At 29.9% G+C, this 19,577-nt stretch overlaps 4 protein-coding genes across 9 annotated transcripts in view; 2 read left to right on the forward strand and 2 right to left on the reverse strand.

Moving 5' to 3' along the window:
* Positions 1-26: 26 nt before the first annotated feature.
* LOC130902606 (monocarboxylate transporter 9-like) lies at positions 27-7,351 on the reverse strand. 3 transcript variants are annotated; one of them, XM_057814840.1, is made up of 9 exons: positions 7,161-7,350; positions 5,718-5,840; positions 5,007-5,277; positions 4,661-4,947; positions 4,496-4,525; positions 3,603-3,875; positions 3,121-3,538; positions 1,462-1,665; positions 29-486 (listed from the first exon to the last, which is right to left on the reverse strand). In XM_057814840.1, exons 2-9 carry the CDS (start codon positions 5,793-5,795, stop codon positions 290-292), a joined length of 1,758 nt encoding a protein of 585 aa, XP_057670823.1. In that variant the 5' UTR covers positions 5,796-5,840; positions 7,161-7,350; the 3' UTR covers positions 29-289. The 3 variants fall into 3 exon arrangements, with proteins under 3 accessions (XP_057670825.1, XP_057670823.1, XP_057670824.1); XM_057814841.1 differs by having other exon boundaries at positions 31-486; positions 4,496-4,522; positions 7,161-7,351; XM_057814842.1 differs by lacking the exon at positions 4,496-4,525 and having other exon boundaries at positions 27-486; positions 7,161-7,348.
* LOC130902639 (uncharacterized) lies at positions 1,720-11,898 on the forward strand. Of its 3 annotated transcripts, none has more exons than XM_057814885.1 (3): positions 1,720-2,827; positions 11,029-11,348; positions 11,429-11,792. In XM_057814885.1, the coding sequence occupies exons 2-3, from the start codon at positions 11,053-11,055 to the stop codon at positions 11,613-11,615; spliced, it is 483 nt and encodes a 160-aa protein (XP_057670868.1). In that variant the 5' UTR covers positions 1,720-2,827; positions 11,029-11,052; the 3' UTR covers positions 11,616-11,792. The 3 variants fall into 3 exon arrangements, with proteins under 3 accessions (XP_057670868.1, XP_057670866.1, XP_057670867.1); XM_057814883.1 differs by lacking the exon at positions 1,720-2,827 and adding an exon at positions 10,830-10,930 and having other exon boundaries at positions 11,429-11,898; XM_057814884.1 differs by lacking the exon at positions 1,720-2,827 and adding an exon at positions 10,857-10,930 and having other exon boundaries at positions 11,044-11,348.
* On the reverse strand, positions 9,342-10,576 carry LOC130902636 (dnaJ-like protein 60). 2 transcript variants are annotated; one of them, XM_057814880.1, is made up of 6 exons: positions 10,442-10,564; positions 10,292-10,385; positions 10,057-10,238; positions 9,831-10,004; positions 9,706-9,776; positions 9,378-9,557 (listed from the first exon to the last, which is right to left on the reverse strand). In XM_057814880.1, exons 1-5 carry the CDS (start codon positions 10,495-10,497, stop codon positions 9,749-9,751), a joined length of 534 nt encoding a protein of 177 aa, XP_057670863.1. In that variant the 5' UTR covers positions 10,498-10,564; the 3' UTR covers positions 9,378-9,557; positions 9,706-9,748. The 2 variants fall into 2 exon arrangements, with proteins under 2 accessions (XP_057670862.1, XP_057670863.1); XM_057814879.1 differs by lacking the exon at positions 9,706-9,776 and having other exon boundaries at positions 9,342-9,557; positions 10,442-10,576.
* Positions 11,899-17,568: 5,670 nt separating the features above from the next.
* Positions 17,569-19,577, forward strand: part of LOC130902602 (ATP-binding cassette sub-family G member 1-like) — a 40,966-nt gene continuing 38,957 nt past the window's right edge. The window contains exon 1 of the mRNA XM_057814836.1: positions 17,569-18,026. Within this exon, the coding sequence (XP_057670819.1) occupies positions 18,006-18,026 (21 nt within the window). The 5' untranslated portion in view covers positions 17,569-18,005. The remainder of the gene's footprint in view (positions 18,027-19,577) is intronic.

The following is a 19,577-nucleotide window of genomic DNA, read 5'->3' on the forward strand; positions in this document are numbered from 1 at the left end:
GTTTTAATAGGAGAAAATGAGAAAAATCGAGAAAAATAATTATTTATTTATACCTCATATAAATTATTTTTACATACATAATTTATCTATAAAAATATTTTTTTTTTCAATTTTCATCAAAATCGTTTATACTTACAACAATTCAAATAAATTTATTTGATTAAAATCCCCGTTCAGTAACTATTTGATCACGAATCGAATAAACAAATACTTTTTCTGAGTGTATATCAATTATCGTCGAATTATTTGATCACGAATCGAATAAACAAATACTTTTTCTGAGTGTATATCAGTTGTCGTCGGTATCGAGTACGTGTTGAGACGTCACACTAGTTGTAGTGGTATTTGATACGGAAGAAGGTTTATTTCTTGTGCGACACCACACTGCGATGTATTCTATCACCCACGCCAAACAGCATAACATAATAAGAAGCGTTTGCGAGTGTATGCAAATTGGAAAACTTTCCGTTACATCCCGTATATAACCTAAAATAGAATTTTTCAAAATTTTTACGCGTCGATGATTAATTATTTCTACAAAATGGAGTCGGCGATGTTCAATTGTTTTATGATTTTTGACAGTTTAGTTGCTGGTACTATGAGAACTAAGATGGCGATCAGTAGCGTCTTTGTGTTCGGAGGGGTAACATGTTGAAATTTTTCTCTGTTATCGAGTTGAATAATTGTGAATAGAAAATAGTTTTAGTGAAATTAGTGCGTTAAATGGTGTTGTTGTGTGAAAAATCGTGTATTTTGTTGTGTTGATTCAAGAATTACGAGGAGTTATGTTATTTATTATTAAACTTAACCTCGCGGGTTTAAAGCACATAATCGTCGGCCATTGTGATTCTAATTAACGGTTACGACGTTGCCGTACTGCTCTAAGATTAATTCTACCACAATATTTTTCATGATGTAAGTTTTTATATTAAATTTACTTTATTATGATTAAATTTGTATATATTTATATTTTTTAAATATCGGGGATCATTTTAAACAAATTATTTCGATAAAAATTAATAATAATCAATTAGAATGAATCAACTTTAATAACCTTTTTAAGGTTATATTTTTGAGAGTTTTCAATTGTTTTTTTACTTGTTCCTTTTCGAATTTTTCATTATTGGATAATAATTTTACTTATTTCGATATTAATATACATTCAGTACGTTTTTAAATAAACGGTTTTGTTTATATTAGTGATTATCAATTAGAATCAACTAATTTTGATACATTTCACTTTTTGAGGTTATGGTTTTCGTTGTTTTTCTTTTATTTTTGGGTAATTTTATGTATTTAGGTAAAGATAGTTTATTTATAAGAAGTAATAATCCTTTTTGTTACAATAATTTCAATATATATATATATATATATATATATATATATATATATATATATATATATATATATATATATATATATATATAAATATATATATATATATAAATATGAGTTTCTTACCTAAAAGCGGGCCTAATATTACAATAAATAATCCTTTTCCTACCATATGCAAACCAAATGCAGCTGGTAATTTTTCCAAAGTTGAGTATTTCGAAGTGTATTCCGCTATAGTAATGGTGAAATTGATCAAAGTAGCTCCTCTAGTAAAACCTGATATCAGTAACCATATCACTATTCTGTACCATTCGGTTTGTTGAGCTAGAGCTGTAAAAAATGATGCGAAAAATAGTTTTGTTTTACGAAAACAAAAAAATTACGCTCTGTGTTAATAGTGATTTTTTTTAAACGAGGGAGAATCCATAAATCTTCGTTCGAAAGCAAATAATAATCGTGATTGTAAAATAGACTAGCAAAAAAATTAGCACAAAAAGAAATTAAGTATAGGCCTCAATTATACTGAAAGCTTACGTTTTTTTTTTCTGAGATTTTTACCTATTCTGTGTGGCTCCATCAAGCTGCCAACAAAAAAGTCATAGTAACATTAGAATATTAAATGTTTATAATTGAAACAATTTCAAATTCGTAAGAACTAAGGAAACTAAATAAGAATCAATATTTTTTTGATGAGGAATCAATTAACATTTTGCTCAATATATAACAAAAAGTTTCCGCATTTCGAGGTTATGTTTTTGACGTCATTGAAAAATCTTAAATCCTTTGTTTACTGCGCACTTTCGGTTTGATATTTTTTATTTTCGTAGTTTTACTTGTATCCACAGACATTTTTAACACTTGAGGAGTTTTTTTGAACATTTTTCTTTAAAAATGAAGTTGACATTTTTTTTTTGGCTCTTCTGAATTCTCTTATTTCTCGTATTTAGGACAGGAATGAAAATCAATTTCGGAAATTGTTAAAGTCGAGTTAAAAAATATGAAAAAACTACCAAAGAAATTTGTTTCATTCATTTTTATAATTAATAAGTTATTTTAATTTAAAAAAAATAATTTTTGGCGCTTAAATTATCATATTTTAAAAGATAAATTTATAATCAAAAAAAATGTGAATAAAGAAAGTTTTCACTTGAGGTTTTTCAATGGTAAACTTTTTTAAAAAGAAAATGTAGCACTTACTGACGTCATGAACATAAACTAGGAGTTTCCTTTCCCGTGTTGCCAATGTTATTATTTTTCTTACCTAGCAAATTATACTAATCGCATATTTATATGTATGTTTGGTTGCCTACATAAACATCCTTCAATATTATCGTTATGTAAATAGATGTCATGCGTATCACGTATAATAGAAAGTAATAAAAATTTTTTCGTTTAACAAACCGGTATAAACAATTTATAATTTGTGAAAAAAAAGTTGTTTTTCTTCAAAGTTCGTGTTGTATATTTTGTGATATAAAGAAAAATTATCGTGGTAAGTAATTAAATTGAATATTTAGTGAAATTCTACTCATATTTATAACACAACAAAAATTTTAACCTCAAAATGATCAAAACAGTTGTTTATCTCCAAATGTAGTGAAATATTTTTTTTATATATACGATAAACGTGTGAAACTTGAACTACAGGGTATTGTAATCGAAAAAAAATTTAATTAATTTTATCTATAGGGTGAGAAATTAATTTGAACAAAAAAAAGAGAAAAATAAGAATTTTTCACGCAATTTGTAAATACGAAGTATTTATTTATCGTTATTTCGACTTACCAGATCGGGAAATTCCCAATAAAAATATTCCAATCATAAAAAAAGTTTTTTTGGATAATTTGACTTGATCGCATATAGGGGGTAGGATTAATCTCGCCAGTATGTCTGTAACGGCTTGAAACGATAAAAAGGTGGCGACGTCCTGTTTGTTGTACCCCAAATTTTGAAAAAAAAACGGTAAAATAGTTTTGAAATTTTGTTCTGCGACGAAAGCCAACGAAAGACCCAGAACCAAATTCAGATATATCGGACACGTTAGTAGATCCAAATCCATGAATTCAACAAATTTTTTCCAAAGTGTTTTTTTGATTTCTTCTTGTTTAATATGTGGGGAGAACGGTCTTATTTTTTGGGATGCCGCCAATTGTATACCAGGGTACGTCGTGTTTCTTCGCAATTGTGGAAATTCCTCCAAAGACTATATTGAAAATTTTAGTATTACAAAGTAGTAAATCTGGACTATATTGTGGATAGTTACTTACGTCATATTGGAGTTGGATACTCGATCCAGTAAAATCTAGTCTAGAATAACTAGATACGAGGGATTGTGCAGAAATTCTTCGACGTTTTTGCGTATCAGCGAAACTTGTATTCGAAAAATTACGAGGGAAAGTCGATTTTTTAGTTAAACCGTTATGTTTGGTGATTTCTCCTAATTGTTTAATTCCGACGTCTGAATAGTTTTTGCTTAAAAAAGTTTGATTTTCTTTTAAATCTAAATCTTCATAATCAGTTTCTTCTATAGTTTCCATTTCCTATATATAATAATATTTTGTTATGATTTTGATGAATTTTTGTAAAAAATAATATAAAGATGTGTGTTAAAAACGATACTAAATGAAAATTTGGTGATTTGATTAGGAAGTTGGGATGTTTGTTTCAAATATTTTTTTATGGCATCGATTACTTGTCTGGGAGTTTTGAAAATGGGCGATTTTATCGATTTCGATGTGGTTTTTTTTGAAAATTAAACTTTTCTGCTTTATATTTTTGTTTCCATATTGAAAAAAATGGCGATTAATAATAGATTTTTTATTTTTATCTCTTTAAACCACAGGAAATTTCGTACGATTTATGTATTAACAATTTTTTTTTTGAAAAATCGATAGTTTCGGTTAATTAAATTACATTTTATGTCATAAAATACAATTTAATTTTGTATATCAGATTTTTTTTCGTAGAATGAACCAGAAACGAAATATCGTAGAAAAATTGTTAGTAAACGTCATTTTTTCGATATAGTGGGAAATATACGAGGTGGGAAAATAAAAATTTAACGAAAAAATTGATAAAAACGCATTTTTAGATGTAAAATTATGTTTTTGATAATGAATGATGATGATGATGATATTTAATTTTAAACAATATTCGTTACCTCCGTCGACGCAAAATAAAATACGATCTTCTTTAGCAGCCATAAAAACAAAAATTCAATAAAAATTACTAAACTTGTTAAATATTTAGTAAATTAACGCCGAAATTGGTGAAATTCTTGAAAAAAATCACGTTTTTTTTAACGAAAATATTTCGTTTTACGTACCTGACGATACGCGTTTTCTTCATCGTCGTTTACCTCCGATATCAAATGCCATTTTACCGGTTGTAATACCGCCGATCCGGCTATACCGTTCATAGCGAAAGCTCCGAGTATTAAAATCGCACCTCGGAAAGAATAACGTTCCAATAAGTACTGGACAGCTTGCGGCATCAACATCATACCGACCGCCGTCCCAGCCAGACTAAAACCGACCGCCTGACCGCGTCTTTTAACGAAATAATTACTTAAAGCTACGAACGTCGAACTAGCCGCCAAACCAACGCCCAAACCTACAAAACGCGGATTTGCAGCGCCATCTGTGCGTCGGTCACCCGACTTATCGACTTACCGTTAATAATACTGTAGGTGCACAATACGTGCGTCATATTTTTCGCTGGGAAGGTCAATATCAATCCGAGACTGCACAAAATCGTACCGAACAAAGATATTTTTCTATAGGAGAAGGCGCGGATCAAAGGTCCGACCAATAATCCCGAGAAATTAACTAGAGCGTCCAACGCGCTGACTATAACCGCCGCTCCGGTCGTTTCTATTTCCAATTCGCCGAGGAGGTCGCCGAAAAGAAGGCCGAACGATTGTTCGATCGATCTGGTACATAACTGAAACATAAATGTCCGATTAGTCCTACGAAATACAAAAGGCTTTTGGACGCGACCTTAATAAAGTAGATACTTTGCAGTCTATACGATTTTCTTCGAGAATTTAAACGATTCAAGGCGATATTTGACACTTAATGTCGTTTCTAAACATTCCTCGGACTTTTTAGATGATATGGTGAGATTTAGAGGACTTTTATCCGATTTTTCAACCCCAAATTTCATTTCTTTGTTGATTTAGAGTCTCGTGACTCCATAGTAAGTCCCAATATATTGAGTCGTGTCTCATTTTTTAGCGAGTCCGTCTATTTTATCAAACTCTGCTAATTCAGTTACTTGAATTTATAAAAATTAACCCCTATTCGTATTACTATATAATTAAGGGTAGTTAAATTTCATAAATTCCTAATTCCCTACGATATTTGTTGAACAACGTTACTTACATTAACAATACTGACTCCGATAACAACAATCCATCCCCATCCGCCATCGGGGGGTGCTAGTTTTCTTTCTTTATGCATCTTTTTATTTCATTATAATAATAAACGTTTTTGTACGCTATTCGACTATAAAAAAAAGAAAAAAATTGTGATTATAATGTAAACGATACTTTTTATTTAACCCCGGTATACAGAAATATGTGTCTGAGGAATCGGCTACCAATCGACACGTCGGACACCACTCGTAATACTCGAGTGTACGAGGATGGTTCCATAAGTATCAAACCTGATCTGTAGATGGCGTTAATAGCTTGTAAGACGCCATGTTGTTTTATATTTGTTTGGCTGTCATCAAATTTTTCGTGTGCCCAGATACTTTGGAATCATCCTCGTATAATATAAAATGTTATAATAATTTAGATATACATCAATGGAAAATATCTTAATGCAAACATTGCAAAACTCTATTTATTAAAATCGAAATCGGTCATCGAAATTTTATTACCGAACTTTTTTTCTTTTATATACAGTTTGTCCATGTAAATTGGCGGCATATGGGACATAACTTTTTTATTATTAATTTTACGAAAAAAAGTTATTCTTTATAAAAAGTTCTGCGTGATCCGAAACCTAAAATTCAAACATCAGATGTTAAATTTTTTAAGTCGTATACGAGGTTTGTCGAAAAATCTGATTTTTGCGCTAGAGTCTTTTCGATAATATCGAAAATTGTTATAAGGAAAAGATGTTTAGAATAAAAAATAACTTTCAAATATTCAACATTGTTTATTTATATTAAAAAAAATATTTTTTTCTATATTTTTCAGTTTGCACATTAATGCATAATTAATCTGAGATGCAATTGTTGTTAAAAGTTTATTTAGAATTGTTTAATCAAATTTATAATTAATAAATGCAATGCATTAATGTGCAAACTTGAATTTCCAACTTAATCGCAGAGAAAATGTAGAAAAAAATATTTTTTTTCATGTAAATAAACAATGTTGAATATTTGAAATCTATTTTCGATTCTAAAACATCTTTTCTTTATAACAATTTTCAAAATTTTCAACAAAAATCTAGAGTAAAAATTACATTTTTCGACAAACCTCGTATACGACTTAAAAAATTCAACATTGATTGAATTTTAGGTTTCGGATCACGCAGAACTTTTTATAAAGAATAACTTTTTTTCGTAAAATTAGTAATAAAAAAGTTATGTCCCATATACCTCCAACTTACGTGGACACACTGTATATATACGAGGACTTTTCCTGTTCTAGTTTTTTTTTTTTAATTTTTGTTATTTGTACTAAAAATTCAGTATCACCAATACGTAAATTTAAATCAATTCCCCAATACGTACACGAAAAAAATTTTATTTCATAATCGCCCCTTTTCAACCATCTAATTTCACAAAGTAGTAACGAAAAACATTGTACGTACCTTATATATATAGGTAAATATGTAACAAAAAACAATATTATACGTCCGTAGTATAATATGAGAGAGTTTGCGAATGTCTTTTAACCCTTTACACTCGCTTCCTCGCCGCCATCTCGTAATATCGATTCCTGCCGGTACGACGAAGGACATTGCTCGTTCGCCATGTGCACGAGCCGACCACGTGTCACTAGTTACAGCTGATTCTTTGAAAGTCTTCTCCGAGGGATCCATCAGTGGTTTATTATTAAATCAGAGCAGATTAGGCCGGTTTATGATGTTGGGAAAGGATATAAATTGAGGAATATATTTATTACGTTGAAAATTCATTTTTTTTTTTAATTAAAAAAAGTGGTGGTGCGTGGTTTAAAACGACACGAACACGCGTGAAAATATTTTTTTTTTCGTTAGTAAATTATATTTATAAATACTTGATATTAGCAAAACAATAATTGAAACTCGTTAATTTGACGTTTGCGAGGTCGAAAAATCCATTTATCGAGATCGAAAATTAGTATTTTGAGGTTATGTATTTGACGCGTGTTGTAATCTAGTTGATTTATGTCAAGATGAAGGCCGTGGGGTAAACAGTCGACATTTTCGTGTCAATTTTTCCCAATTGCGTCCGGTAATTCGATTGTTTTATTGTTTTATGATGTTGTAACGACTTCGTAGATGTTTTTCAGATCTATTTCAAATTAATACCGCGAAAACTGAGTATTTTTAATTAATTTACACTGTTGCTTTCAAGTTTATCAAAGAAAATCACGTTTTAGAAATATAATTTCAAATTTAATTTAGTGGCAACTTTTTAAGAATCCAATTCTCAATAATAATAATAAATAACTTTAAAAACCACACAGAAATTTACGACGAAAGCATTTGTTTACCCCACGTCGGCCATTTTTATAAATGGGTGATTTTGACAGTTCGTTAGATTGTTTTGTTTACTACACAGTTTAAGTTCGATCTTATTTTATTTTAACGGTTTGTCTTGCCGACTTTTTCTTATAAACAGAAGTTACTTTGTAAATATTTCCGTATCTGACCGCTAATTTGGCGTTTTTGAGGTCGAGGAATCCATTTATCGAGATGTCAAAATTTAGTATTTCAAGCCACTGCTTGTTCTATCTTAGAAAACAGGTTGACTTACGTCAAAATGGCGGCCGGGGGGTAAACAAAAGGTTGCAAAGTGATGAACCAGTGGTTTCAGAAAGGTACAAGGACAATATTATTATGGCTTTACATGAAAAGAACTGTAATCAGAGTCCTGGTCATTATCCAATGCACTTTTCAAACAATACCGTACCTACACTGTAGAGTTAAGAAAAAATAATAATAAAATCACGTTCTCCACATCTTTAAGGAGCCATTTTGAAATGATAATGTCTAAAATCCAACACATAGAAATTTACGACGAAAGCATTTGTTTACCCCACGTCGGCCATTTTTAAATGGACATCAGGTGATTTTGATCGTTCGTTAGATTGCTCAATTGTTTTGTTTGAGTTCGATCTTATTTTAATGGTTTTTCTTGCTGCCTTTTTCGTATAAACACAACATATTTTGGAAATATTTTGTTTTTTTTTATAAAAAAATCTCAACTAATTGAGAAAATCTAGCCTAAAATGTATCTGTTCCTCATCTTGTTTAACAAATAAAATTGGGTAAATAAAAACGTGAAAAACAATTATTTCTAATTTATGCGTTTCCTAAAAATAAATCTATTCAAATGAAACCCTTCATTTTATTTTTAAAGTCGAGAAAATCGAATCGGAAATTCTAATTTCCGACATCCGACTTCCTACTCGAGGCAAATACGTGAGTGTGAATTCAAAAGAGAAGAATCCAAAATATTTTTTAGCTGCGTAGTCAAATAGGTAAAGACAAGTTTGACCGAGAAAAGAATACTGACAGTAAAGAACAAGGCAAAGAAGAATAACCTAACTAGATTTCGATGTAAATAGACGTTGTAGAAAGAATATAGTATTTCTCTTGACGATAAAAGTTTTATAGTTCGTAAATATCGTACTTCTACTTAAAAACAAATTACGTAACCTAATTTTTTTATTATAGTTTCTTTTTGATTTTAAACTGAATTTAGACATCGATAGTTAAGAAACACTTTGTATATTTGAAAATATAATTTTTTTTTAAACAAGGAGGTTTGGAATAAAAAATTCATTTTTTCTTTTTTGGAAAAATATATTTACAAATACTCTTGAATGAATTTAATATCTTTTACGTTGCATTCGTTCTTGTTCTGCAAATTTCATATTCAAAATTTCTAATTGAACATGATTTCCATTGATTTCAACTCTCCTCTTAAGTTCCTTAAGAGATTTTTCCGCCTCGCTCGATTTTTCCAATAGTTTATCTCTCTGGAACGTCGTGGATTTTCTGGAAACACGATTTTCCACTATTAGATAGAATTTTCGAATAAAACGATAAATTTTCAACACTAATACATAAATAAATGAATTATTTCTTGTGGAAATAAATACGAATTTTGGCAAAGTTTATCAGAAATGTTGAATAAAATGTTTACCTTACTAAAAGGAACAATTTTCTTTAAAAACAAACCATTATAATCACTTTTTTTTGGATTTTTCGTACCACCTATAATTTTAAATAGAATCCTATAAACATAATTAAAAACAATTTGATACTTACACGATAGCTAAAGCTTGTAATCCCACTACAAAACTTGCTAATGCTATACATACGGCAACTACGGTGAAATTCGACACTTTACCTTTACCTCTAATCCCATAATAAGGTCTTTCTTCGTAAAATTTATCTTTAGATTTATCACGGTTATTGTAAAAAGTCGGATCGGTCCAATAACTAAAATAATCTTATTCACATTAACGTTTACCTTTTATCTTGTTAAATTTACTCATTTCCGCAACTTCTTGTATACACGTCTGGACCTGGGTGGGATTTTCCTTGGTTATTTTCAGATATTAATCCTAAATCGTAATTTCTCCTAGATTGTGCGTTACTCAAAACTCTATAAGATTCGTTAATTGCCAAAAATTTAGCGTGTGCATCTTTATTTTTATTCAAATCGGGATGATTCTTAAAATTATATAACATTATTAAACTGAAAATATATATTTTTAATAACATACTTCTTTAGAAAGTTTTATAAATGATTCTTTAATTTGTTTTGTTGTACAATTTCTTGATAAATTCAATACGTCGTAATGAGATTTGGAATAATTGCTGAAAAATTTATTAATAGATACGTATATACAATAATGATAAATTGTAGTACAAACTTTGAATGGACACTTAATAAGGATTTATGTATGAGAATATACGAAAATGAATACATATCACTGGAAATTTAGGACATTTTATATTAATTAAGTTTCTATTGACAGGCCATTGTGTTTGGAAAATAGACATTTGACAACGTCAAATTGACATTATGTAAATTGACGTTAAACGTCATTACGAGATATACAAAACATCATACAATAGTGTATTGAGTATTGCATACCTCGCAGTAAATACTATAAATCATGGAAAATTATTTAAAATTTAAATGATATAATTAATTATTCTTGATGCTATTGAATTTTTATAAGTTAAATATAAATAAAATACTATTTAATATGAGTTGAAATAAAAATCTAATAAATTTATATGCATTACTAAATACGCGTCGAATATAACCTCACTAATGGTTAGTTATCGTTGTTTTGTTTACGTTCCTAGCAACAAATTTGTATGTAAAGTAAATACGTCTATTGTGTTTTATAATGGTGAGTTTGTTTATTAGATTTTATCACAAAGTTCTATTTGTATTTTAGTATAAATATTTACTCGAATTCCATTATACACGTAACCTTATTTACTATAGGCTGCAAATTTTAAGAAACAACCGATGGCGGTTAGAAAAAAGTCTGGTCCAAAGTTCGAACTAAACGACGAACAAAAAAACGATATAAAAGAAGCTTTCGATCTATTCGACAACGAGGGTAGCGGAAAAATAGACGCAAAAGATTTAAAAGTAGCGATAAGAGCTTTGGGATTCGAACCAAAGAAAGAGGAAATTAAAAAGATGATAGCGGACATCGATAAAGACGGTACAGGAGAAATATCTTTCGAAGATTTCTTACAGTTGATGTCTGTAAAAATGGCCGAGAAAGATTCCAAGGAGGAAATTATGAAAGCTTTCAGGTTAGATTGTGAAATAACAAAACGCGAAATGTTTGCACGATTCCTTTTCAGTAACAGAAATTGATTGGGTTCATCCGTAGGTTGTTCGATGACGACGAAACTGGTAAAATCAGTTTTAAAAATTTAAAACGAGTCGCTAAAGAACTCGGCGAGAATTTAACGGATGAGGAATTACAAGAAATGATCGACGAAGCCGATAGGGACGGGGACGGGGAGATAAACCAGGAAGAATTCCTAAGAATAATGAAAAAAACTAGTTTATATTAGAAATTTAGTGTTAAATGTGATTTAGGTTTGTTTTTTTTTATATTTTTTTAATTGGAAGTACATCTACAACGCACTGTATGCAATTTAAAACACGAATAAACCAAATTTTATTGCATAAAGTTGTTTTAATCAACTGTATTAACCCATTTACGGAAAAAAATCGTACAAACATACTTGGTGGTGTTAAAAATTCCATAAATCGAAAATTCATCCCTAAACTTTCGATACGTGTTATAAAACTTGGCAACTTCGTGAAACGTTATAAACAAAATAAGTTAAAATAGTGTCACTATAATGGTAATAACGTCATAAAGCCTTTCTATTGGTTGGTACGTTTATTTTATTCATCACAAATCATTCATTCGGTTTGAAATAATTGTTTAAACAATTAATATAAATAAATATTGGCGGTAAATTGCGAAATTATCACTACTTTACACAATTATCCTGAGTCACGAGGTCATTAACACTCAACAATATTGCACATTCATAAATATTTCGGAATAATATAGTATATAATAAAGCTACGTTGCCAAATGTTTTTATTATATCGGAGATTCTAAGAAATCGTATCGTCAAAATAATTTATTTTTTTATGGATTCGATGTTTCGTCCCTTGGGCTTAATAATAGTTTTCGATCGTTTTTTCGCGGATGAATTAAGTTAATTTAATAGGTCTTGTTCGATGCTGTCACATTTTGCGGTGTACGCCGTTTTGAGATACGATTTCGCGGCTGGTGTAGAATTTTTAGCCCGAAGTTCGTCCCATAAATAGGATTCGAATCCTGGCTAATCCATAGCGACAATTTTGATATTTTCTAGTTAATTTTCGGATAAATTATTGGGTTTCCTAACAAATTTCACTAAATGTCCGGGTTTTCTACCTGTGATATCTGGAGTTTACGAGTTTTCTAGAATTTCTGGGTTTTTTCAGTTAGTTTATGGGTTTTCTATTCAATTTCTGGCTTTTTCTACCTGATATCTGGGGTTTTCCAACTAATATTTAGATTTTTCTACCCAATTTAAGAGTTTTCTACCTAATTTCTGGGTTTTTCTACCTATTGTCTCGGGTTTTTAACTAATTTTTTGTTTTTTTTAGCTAATTTCTGGATTTTTCTAGCTAATTTTTATGTTTTTTCCAGATAATTTCTGGGGTATTCTACCTAATTTATTCTTTATTAACTTTTTGGGTTATTTTGCCTGATTTCTGGCGATTTCCAGATGGTTTCCGTTTTTTTAGCAGTTTATGGATTTTCTCGTTAGTTTCTGGGCTTGTCTATCTGATCTGGGTTTTTGCAACTAATATTTAGATTCTTCTACCCAACTTAAGAGCTTTCTATCTAAATTCTGGGATTTCCTATCTAATTTCTGGGGTTTTTTACCTATTGTCTCGGTTTTTTAACTAATTTCTGGGGGTTTTTAACTAATTTCTGAGTTTTTATAGCTTATTTTCTAGTTTTTTTAGTTAGTTTTTGGAGTTTCTAGCAAATTTCTGGGTTTTTCTAGCTAAGTTTTGAGTTTTCTAGCTAATTTTTAAGTTTTTTTCGGATAATTTCTGGGGTATTCTACCTAATTTATTTTTTACTAAATTTTTGGGTTATTCTGCCTGATTTCTGGCGATTTCCAGATGGTTTCCGTTTTTTTAGCAGTTTATGGATTTTCTCCTTAGTTTCTGGGCTTGTCTATCTGATCTGGGTTTTCCCAACTAATATTTAGATTCTTCTACCCAACTTAAGAACTTTCTACCTAAATTCTGGTATTTCCTATCTAATTTCTGCGTTTTTTTTACCTATTGTCTCGGTTTTTTAACTAATTTCTGGGATTTTTTAGCTAATTTCTGAGTTTTTATAGCACAATTTTTGCATTTTGTAGCTTTTTTCTAGTTTTTTTAGTTAATTTTTGGAGTTTCTAGCTAATTTCTGGGATATCTAACTAATTTCTGGATTTTTCTAGCTAATTTTTGAGTTTTCTAGCTAATTTTTAAGTTTTTTTCGGATAATTTCTGGGGTATTCTACCTAATTTCTTTTTTACTAAATTCTTGGGTTATTCTGCCCGATTTCTGGCGATTTCCAGATGGTTTCTGTTATTTTTCAGCAGTTTATGTGTTTTTTCCTTAATTTCTGGGTTTTTCCATCTAATTTCCGAATTTTCTTCCCAATTTTAGCGACAATTTCGACACTCTGTAAATATTACAATAAGGAACTTACAATATGTGGGGCATTCGGGTTTTCTATCTAATCGGTTTTTATACCTAGTTCTTTCAGAGTTTTTCTAGCTAGTTTGGGATGTTTTTGGCTAATTTCTTGGTCTATTCAGCTAATTTCTCGGTTTTCTACCAAATTTCGGAATTTTTTCACCTGATTTCTGGCCTTTTCCAGCTAATTTCTTGGTTCTACGTAATTTTTCGGTTTTTCTACCTATTTAGTGTTTTTTTCCAGCTAGTTTCTGAGTTTTTCTAGTTGTTTCCAGGGTTTTTCTAATCAATTTCTGAATTTTCTACCAAATTTTTGGATTGTTCTACCTACATTCTACATATTTTTGCGTTTTTCTAGATAATTTTTAGGTTTTTGCTAACTAATATCTGGTTCTCTAGCCAATTTCTAGAGTTTTCTACCAAATTTCTGGATTTTTCCATCTAATTTCTGGCTTTTTCTATCCAATTTTTTGGTTTCTACCTAACATGTCGTAGTTTGTGTTTATTTCTAGCTAGTTTCTACGTTTTTGGGTTTTTCTACTCTCAATTTCTGAATTTTCTACTAATCTTCTGGATCGTTCTACCCAATTTCTGGGCTCTTTTATGTAATTTCTGGCATTTTCCAGCCAGTTTTTGGGTTTTCTAACTTTTTCTGCGTTTTTGATAACTAATTTTCAGGTTTTTTCTACCTAATATCTGGTTCTCTAACTAATTTCTGGGGTTCTCCAGCCGATTTCTTGAGTTTTGCCAGCTAATTTTTGGGTTTCCTATCTAATTTAGGTATTTTCTACTCAATTTCTGCATTTTTCTGGCTCTCTATAGCCAATTTTTGGGTTTTCTACTTAATTTCTGGGTTTTTGTATCTAGTTTCTGGGTTTTTTTAGCTTATTTATCCGTTTTTCTACCTAAATTCTGGGTTTTTAAAGCTAATTTTTGAATTGAGAATTCAGAATTTACGCGAATTCGGTTAACATTAATAAAGTTGACAAATACGTTGATGGTAAACTAATTTAGAAAAAAAAAAAAAAAAAAAAATTAAAAACAAATAATAACAATGTCATTAATGGTTATTATATTTTTGTTATACAACACACGTTTGGGTTCTTCGAATTTTTTAATATCATCATTCACGGTATACGGAAATTACGGTAATTAAATTAACTACCATTTCATTAAACGAGGATTTTCTCACGATCACAATTTTCATGACGATATAATGACATTAACGAAATGTAATAACAATTAGATAACAAAATAATTACGGGGGGATTACAATTTGTGAAAAATTGTACTGTAATTACAGCGCGCGACAACCGCGAATTTAACCACCTACCGCATATCAACCGTATCTGATCCGTAGCGATTTTTTTTTCCTGTTTAGCCACATCAAAGATTTTCATCATACGAGGACGTAAGTATATAAATTTCAAAGTTGAAAAAATAAAAAGGATTTCTCCCTACGATTTATTTTTATTTTCCCGGTTGTAATAAAAAGAAAAAAAACGGGGGTGGTTGAGGTGGGAGAGGTTGCGCGTGAAATGAATTTTGTCATTCTACCTAATTTCTGGGGGTTTCAAGCTTATTTCTGGGTTTTTCTAGCTAATTTTTGCATTTTGTAGTTAATTTTTAGGTTTTCCAGCTAATTTCTGGGGTATTCTTCCTAATATCTGTTTTTTTTTTAATAAAATTTTTTGGTTATTCTGCCTGATTTTCAAGTGGTTTCTGTTTTTTTTTTCATTTTCATCTTTTTTGGATTTTCTATCTAATTTCTGGGGTTCCAAAGTTAATTTCTGGGTTTCAAGCTAATTTCTGGGTTTTTCTAGCTAATTTTTGCATTTTGTAGTTAATTTTTAGGTTTTCCAGCTAATTTCTGGGGTATTCTTCCTAATATCTGTTTTTTTTTTAATAAAATTTTTTGGTTATTCTGCCTGATTTTCAAGTGGTTTCTGTTTTTTTTTTTCATTTTCATCTTTTTTGGATTTTCTATCTAATTTCTGGGGTTCCAAAGTTAATTTCTGGGTTTCAAGCTAATTTATTAAGTGTTCTACCTAATTTATTGAATTTTCTAGCCGTTCTCTAGATTTTCAAGTTAATTTTTTAGGTTTTTCCATCTAATTTCTGAAGTATTCTACATAATTTCTGTTTTTTTTTTTTTACCAAATGTCTAGGTTATTCTGCCTGATTCCTGGTGATTTCCTGATAGTTTTTCTAGCTAATTTTTGCATGTTTTAGCTATTTTCTGGGTTTTCTACCTAATTTATAGGATTTTCTAGGTGATTTCTGCATTTTGTTCCTATTTTTTGGGTTTTCTAGTTAATTTTCAAGTTTTTCCAACTGATTTCTGGCGTAATCTACCTAATTTTTCGGTTATTCTGCCTGATTTCTGGCCATTTTCCAGATGATTTCTGGGTGTTTCTAAATAATTTTTCCATTTTTTAGCTATTTTCTGGGTTTTCTACCTAATTTATTGGATTTTTGCAGGTGATTTTTGCATATTGTAGCTATTTTCTGGGTTTTCTAGTTAATTTTTAGGTTTTTCCATCTAATTTCTTGGGTATTCTATCTAATTTCAGTTTTTTTACTAACTTTTTGGGTTTTTCTGCCTGATTTCTGGCGATTTCCTTATGGTTTCACGTTTTTTTTGGATTGGATTTTTAGTTATTATCTGGGTTTTCTAGCTAATTCTTGGAATTTTAAAGGTAATTTCTGGCTTTCCAGCTAATTTATTTGGCGTTCTACCTAATTTAGTGGATTTTCTAGGTGATTTTTGCATTTTGTAGCTATTTTCTAGTTTTTCTAGTTAATTTTTAGGTTTTTTCCATCTAATTTCTGGGATATTCTAATTTCCGGACATTTTTCGCTAATTTCTGGGATTTTAATGCTGATTTCTGGATTTCCAGCTAATTTATTGAGTGTTCTACCTAATTTATTATATTTTCTACTTAATTTCTGCTTTTTAATCAAATTTCGGGGTTATCCTGCTTGATTTTTGGCGATTTCCATATGGTTTCTGGGCCTTGCTATCTAATTTCTGGGGTTTTCTAGCTAATTGTTGTATTTTCTAGCTACTCTAAGTGTATAGCTACTTTTTCAGTTAATTTCTGGGATATTCTACCTAACTTGTGGAGTTTTTAGTTAATTTCTGGGGTTTCTAACTGAATTATAGGGTATTCTACCTAATTTCTGGGTTTTCCAGCTAATTTCTACAGTATTCTACCTGATTTCAAGTTTTTTACCAAAATTCTGGGACGTTGTGTCTGATTCTGGTGGTTTCCAGATGGTTTCTGGGGTTTTTTTAGCTAATTTATTGAGTTTTCTAACAAATTTCACAAAATTTTTTGGCTTTCTACCTTATATCTGGGATTTTCCCGCTAGTTTTTGTGTTTTCTACTGAATTTCTGGGTTTTTCTAGCTAGTTCCTAGATCGTATATCTAATTTTCGGGATTTTTCGACTAATTTCAGGACTTTACTACTTTTTTAAACAAATTTATGGGTTTCATTGGTAATTTCTAAGATTTATAACTAATTATTTGGTCGGAAAATGTTAGAACATCGCTGCATTAACCGTACAGATTTGTGGTCTTTGTTAGGTCGAAAATTTTCAATCAACCCTCGTAAATAAATAAAGTACACCCCGTATCTTTAGAAAGAATTATCCAATCGTGGAATTTTCACGAAAACATTACGAAATTTCAACGTAAACATTAACCTCAAATCAATAAAACGAGAAGAAGACATTATGGCGTCGTAGCGACTCCCAAAAAATCGTTATCGTGTATACACAATAAATTTCGACTCTCGAATACTGGCATTCGGGCATAAACGAACGTTTTTGGAAAAATAAATAAATCGTATAGGAGAGACACAGTTTACGTCTGCGTATTGCGCAATATAGTCACAAAGATATCCGGTAATGAGATACGTGCGGGATAATAGAAGGCGTTCGTTAACGAACTCGACAACTACTTAAATAAAAATAAAACCGCGTCGTACGACCAATGTGAAATTGTTGTGTCAGTCTGTCGGTCACGCCGCCGTGCCGAGAATCTTTTTGGTTTGTGACTGCGAATTAACTTTCTTCGACATCATTTTTATTTTATTTTTTTTTTTCTATTCTTTCCGTTCTAATTGTACGAGGAAGTCTGTTGAATATCGACGAATAGTTTTCGAGTACAGTTGATGTTCGATTAGAAAATGGTGGGATCTGAAGCGCCTGTAAGTACGAAAATTAAAATTTCGATAAATATTGTTGATATACGAGGAAATTCGAAATCGTATTACAATAATTGAAATTAATAACCTCAAAATAATTAGATTTTTCATTGTTTGTATTAAATACGTAAAAATAAAGATTATGATGTCAAGGGTATTTATTTATCGAGATAAATAAAGTATTAATTGATAATCGACATCGTTTTTTATTATATCTCTATGCAAATTAAGTTTTTTTTTATTTTTAAATAGAATATATCAATTGTCCCATTATATTTATCTAAATTTCTAAAGTGGAATAGAATAGAAACAATAATTTTAATTGATTTTCCATGTTAGTTTTTAAATTAAATGTAAAGAAAAAAACGGAAACAAATTATGTGGACTGGTTAATTCGTCATCGAGTATTTTTTTTTACAATAAAAGGCTTATGTAATGAACGATACGTTTATGAATGGTACTCGAAAATAATTTCAATGAATTTGCGATGTTTGACGTCTTCTTATTATCACGGCTACGTTGCCAATTCGTTAAAATAGTACGAAATTCGATTAATAATCATCGTCATCATATTTTTTTTTTGTTTTTTGATTCGAATTAATGCCAAAGGTCGTAGTTATGTTTATTCAGGATAAGAATTTACTGCACAAACGTGTATTTTTGAGAAACGTCGCGTTCAATCGTTAGATATAAATTGAAAATATGTAGTAAAGGGATTTAGTGACATTTTTGAGTGTTGATAAGGCCTATTTTTCGAAAAATTGTAGTGAGATGTCTAATTAAGTGACATCTCTAAGTATTACACCATATACATCCCTAATATGTCACGTCAAGTTCATAGATTTCGTGATATATAGGGGGTGGTATGCCACCCTATTCGAAAAATCTTACTAATGTTACAACAATATAAATAAACAATTTTCTAATTTTATTTGTTTTGATCTAATTTTAATCTTTATCAGATGTTACTAATTTTTTTTTTTTCGTAATATCAATAATATATTATAAATAATTAAAACATGCAAAAATTAGCTAGAAAATAGCTACAAAATGCTAAAATAAGCTAAAAAATTCAATAAATTAGGTAGAACACCTAATAAATTAGCTGAAAATCCAGAAATTACCTTTAAAATTCCGGAAATTAGCTAGAAAACCCAGAAAATAGTTGAAACACCAAAAAAAAAAACCTGAAACCATTTGGAAATCGCCATAAATCGTGCAGAAAAATCCAAATATTAGATAAAAAAAAAATTAGGTATAATACCCCAGAGATTAGATGGAAAAACCTAAAAATTTACTATAAAACAAAAAAAAAATAGCTAGAAAATGCAAAAATCACCCAGAAAATCCAATAAATTAGTTAGAAAACCCAGAAAATAGCTAAAAAATACAAAAATTAATTAGAAAAAGCCAGAAACCATCTGGAAATCGGGCAGAATAACCCAAAAATTTGGTAAAAAACAGAAATTAGGTAGAATACCCCAGAAATTAGATGGAAAAAACCTAAAAATAGACTAGAAAAACTAGAAAATAGCTAAAAATTCAATAAATTAG

Source organism: Diorhabda carinulata, chromosome X (genome assembly GCF_026250575.1).
Source record: "Diorhabda carinulata isolate Delta chromosome X, icDioCari1.1, whole genome shotgun sequence".
Classification (NCBI taxonomy): Eukaryota; Metazoa; Arthropoda; class Insecta; order Coleoptera; family Chrysomelidae; genus Diorhabda; species Diorhabda carinulata.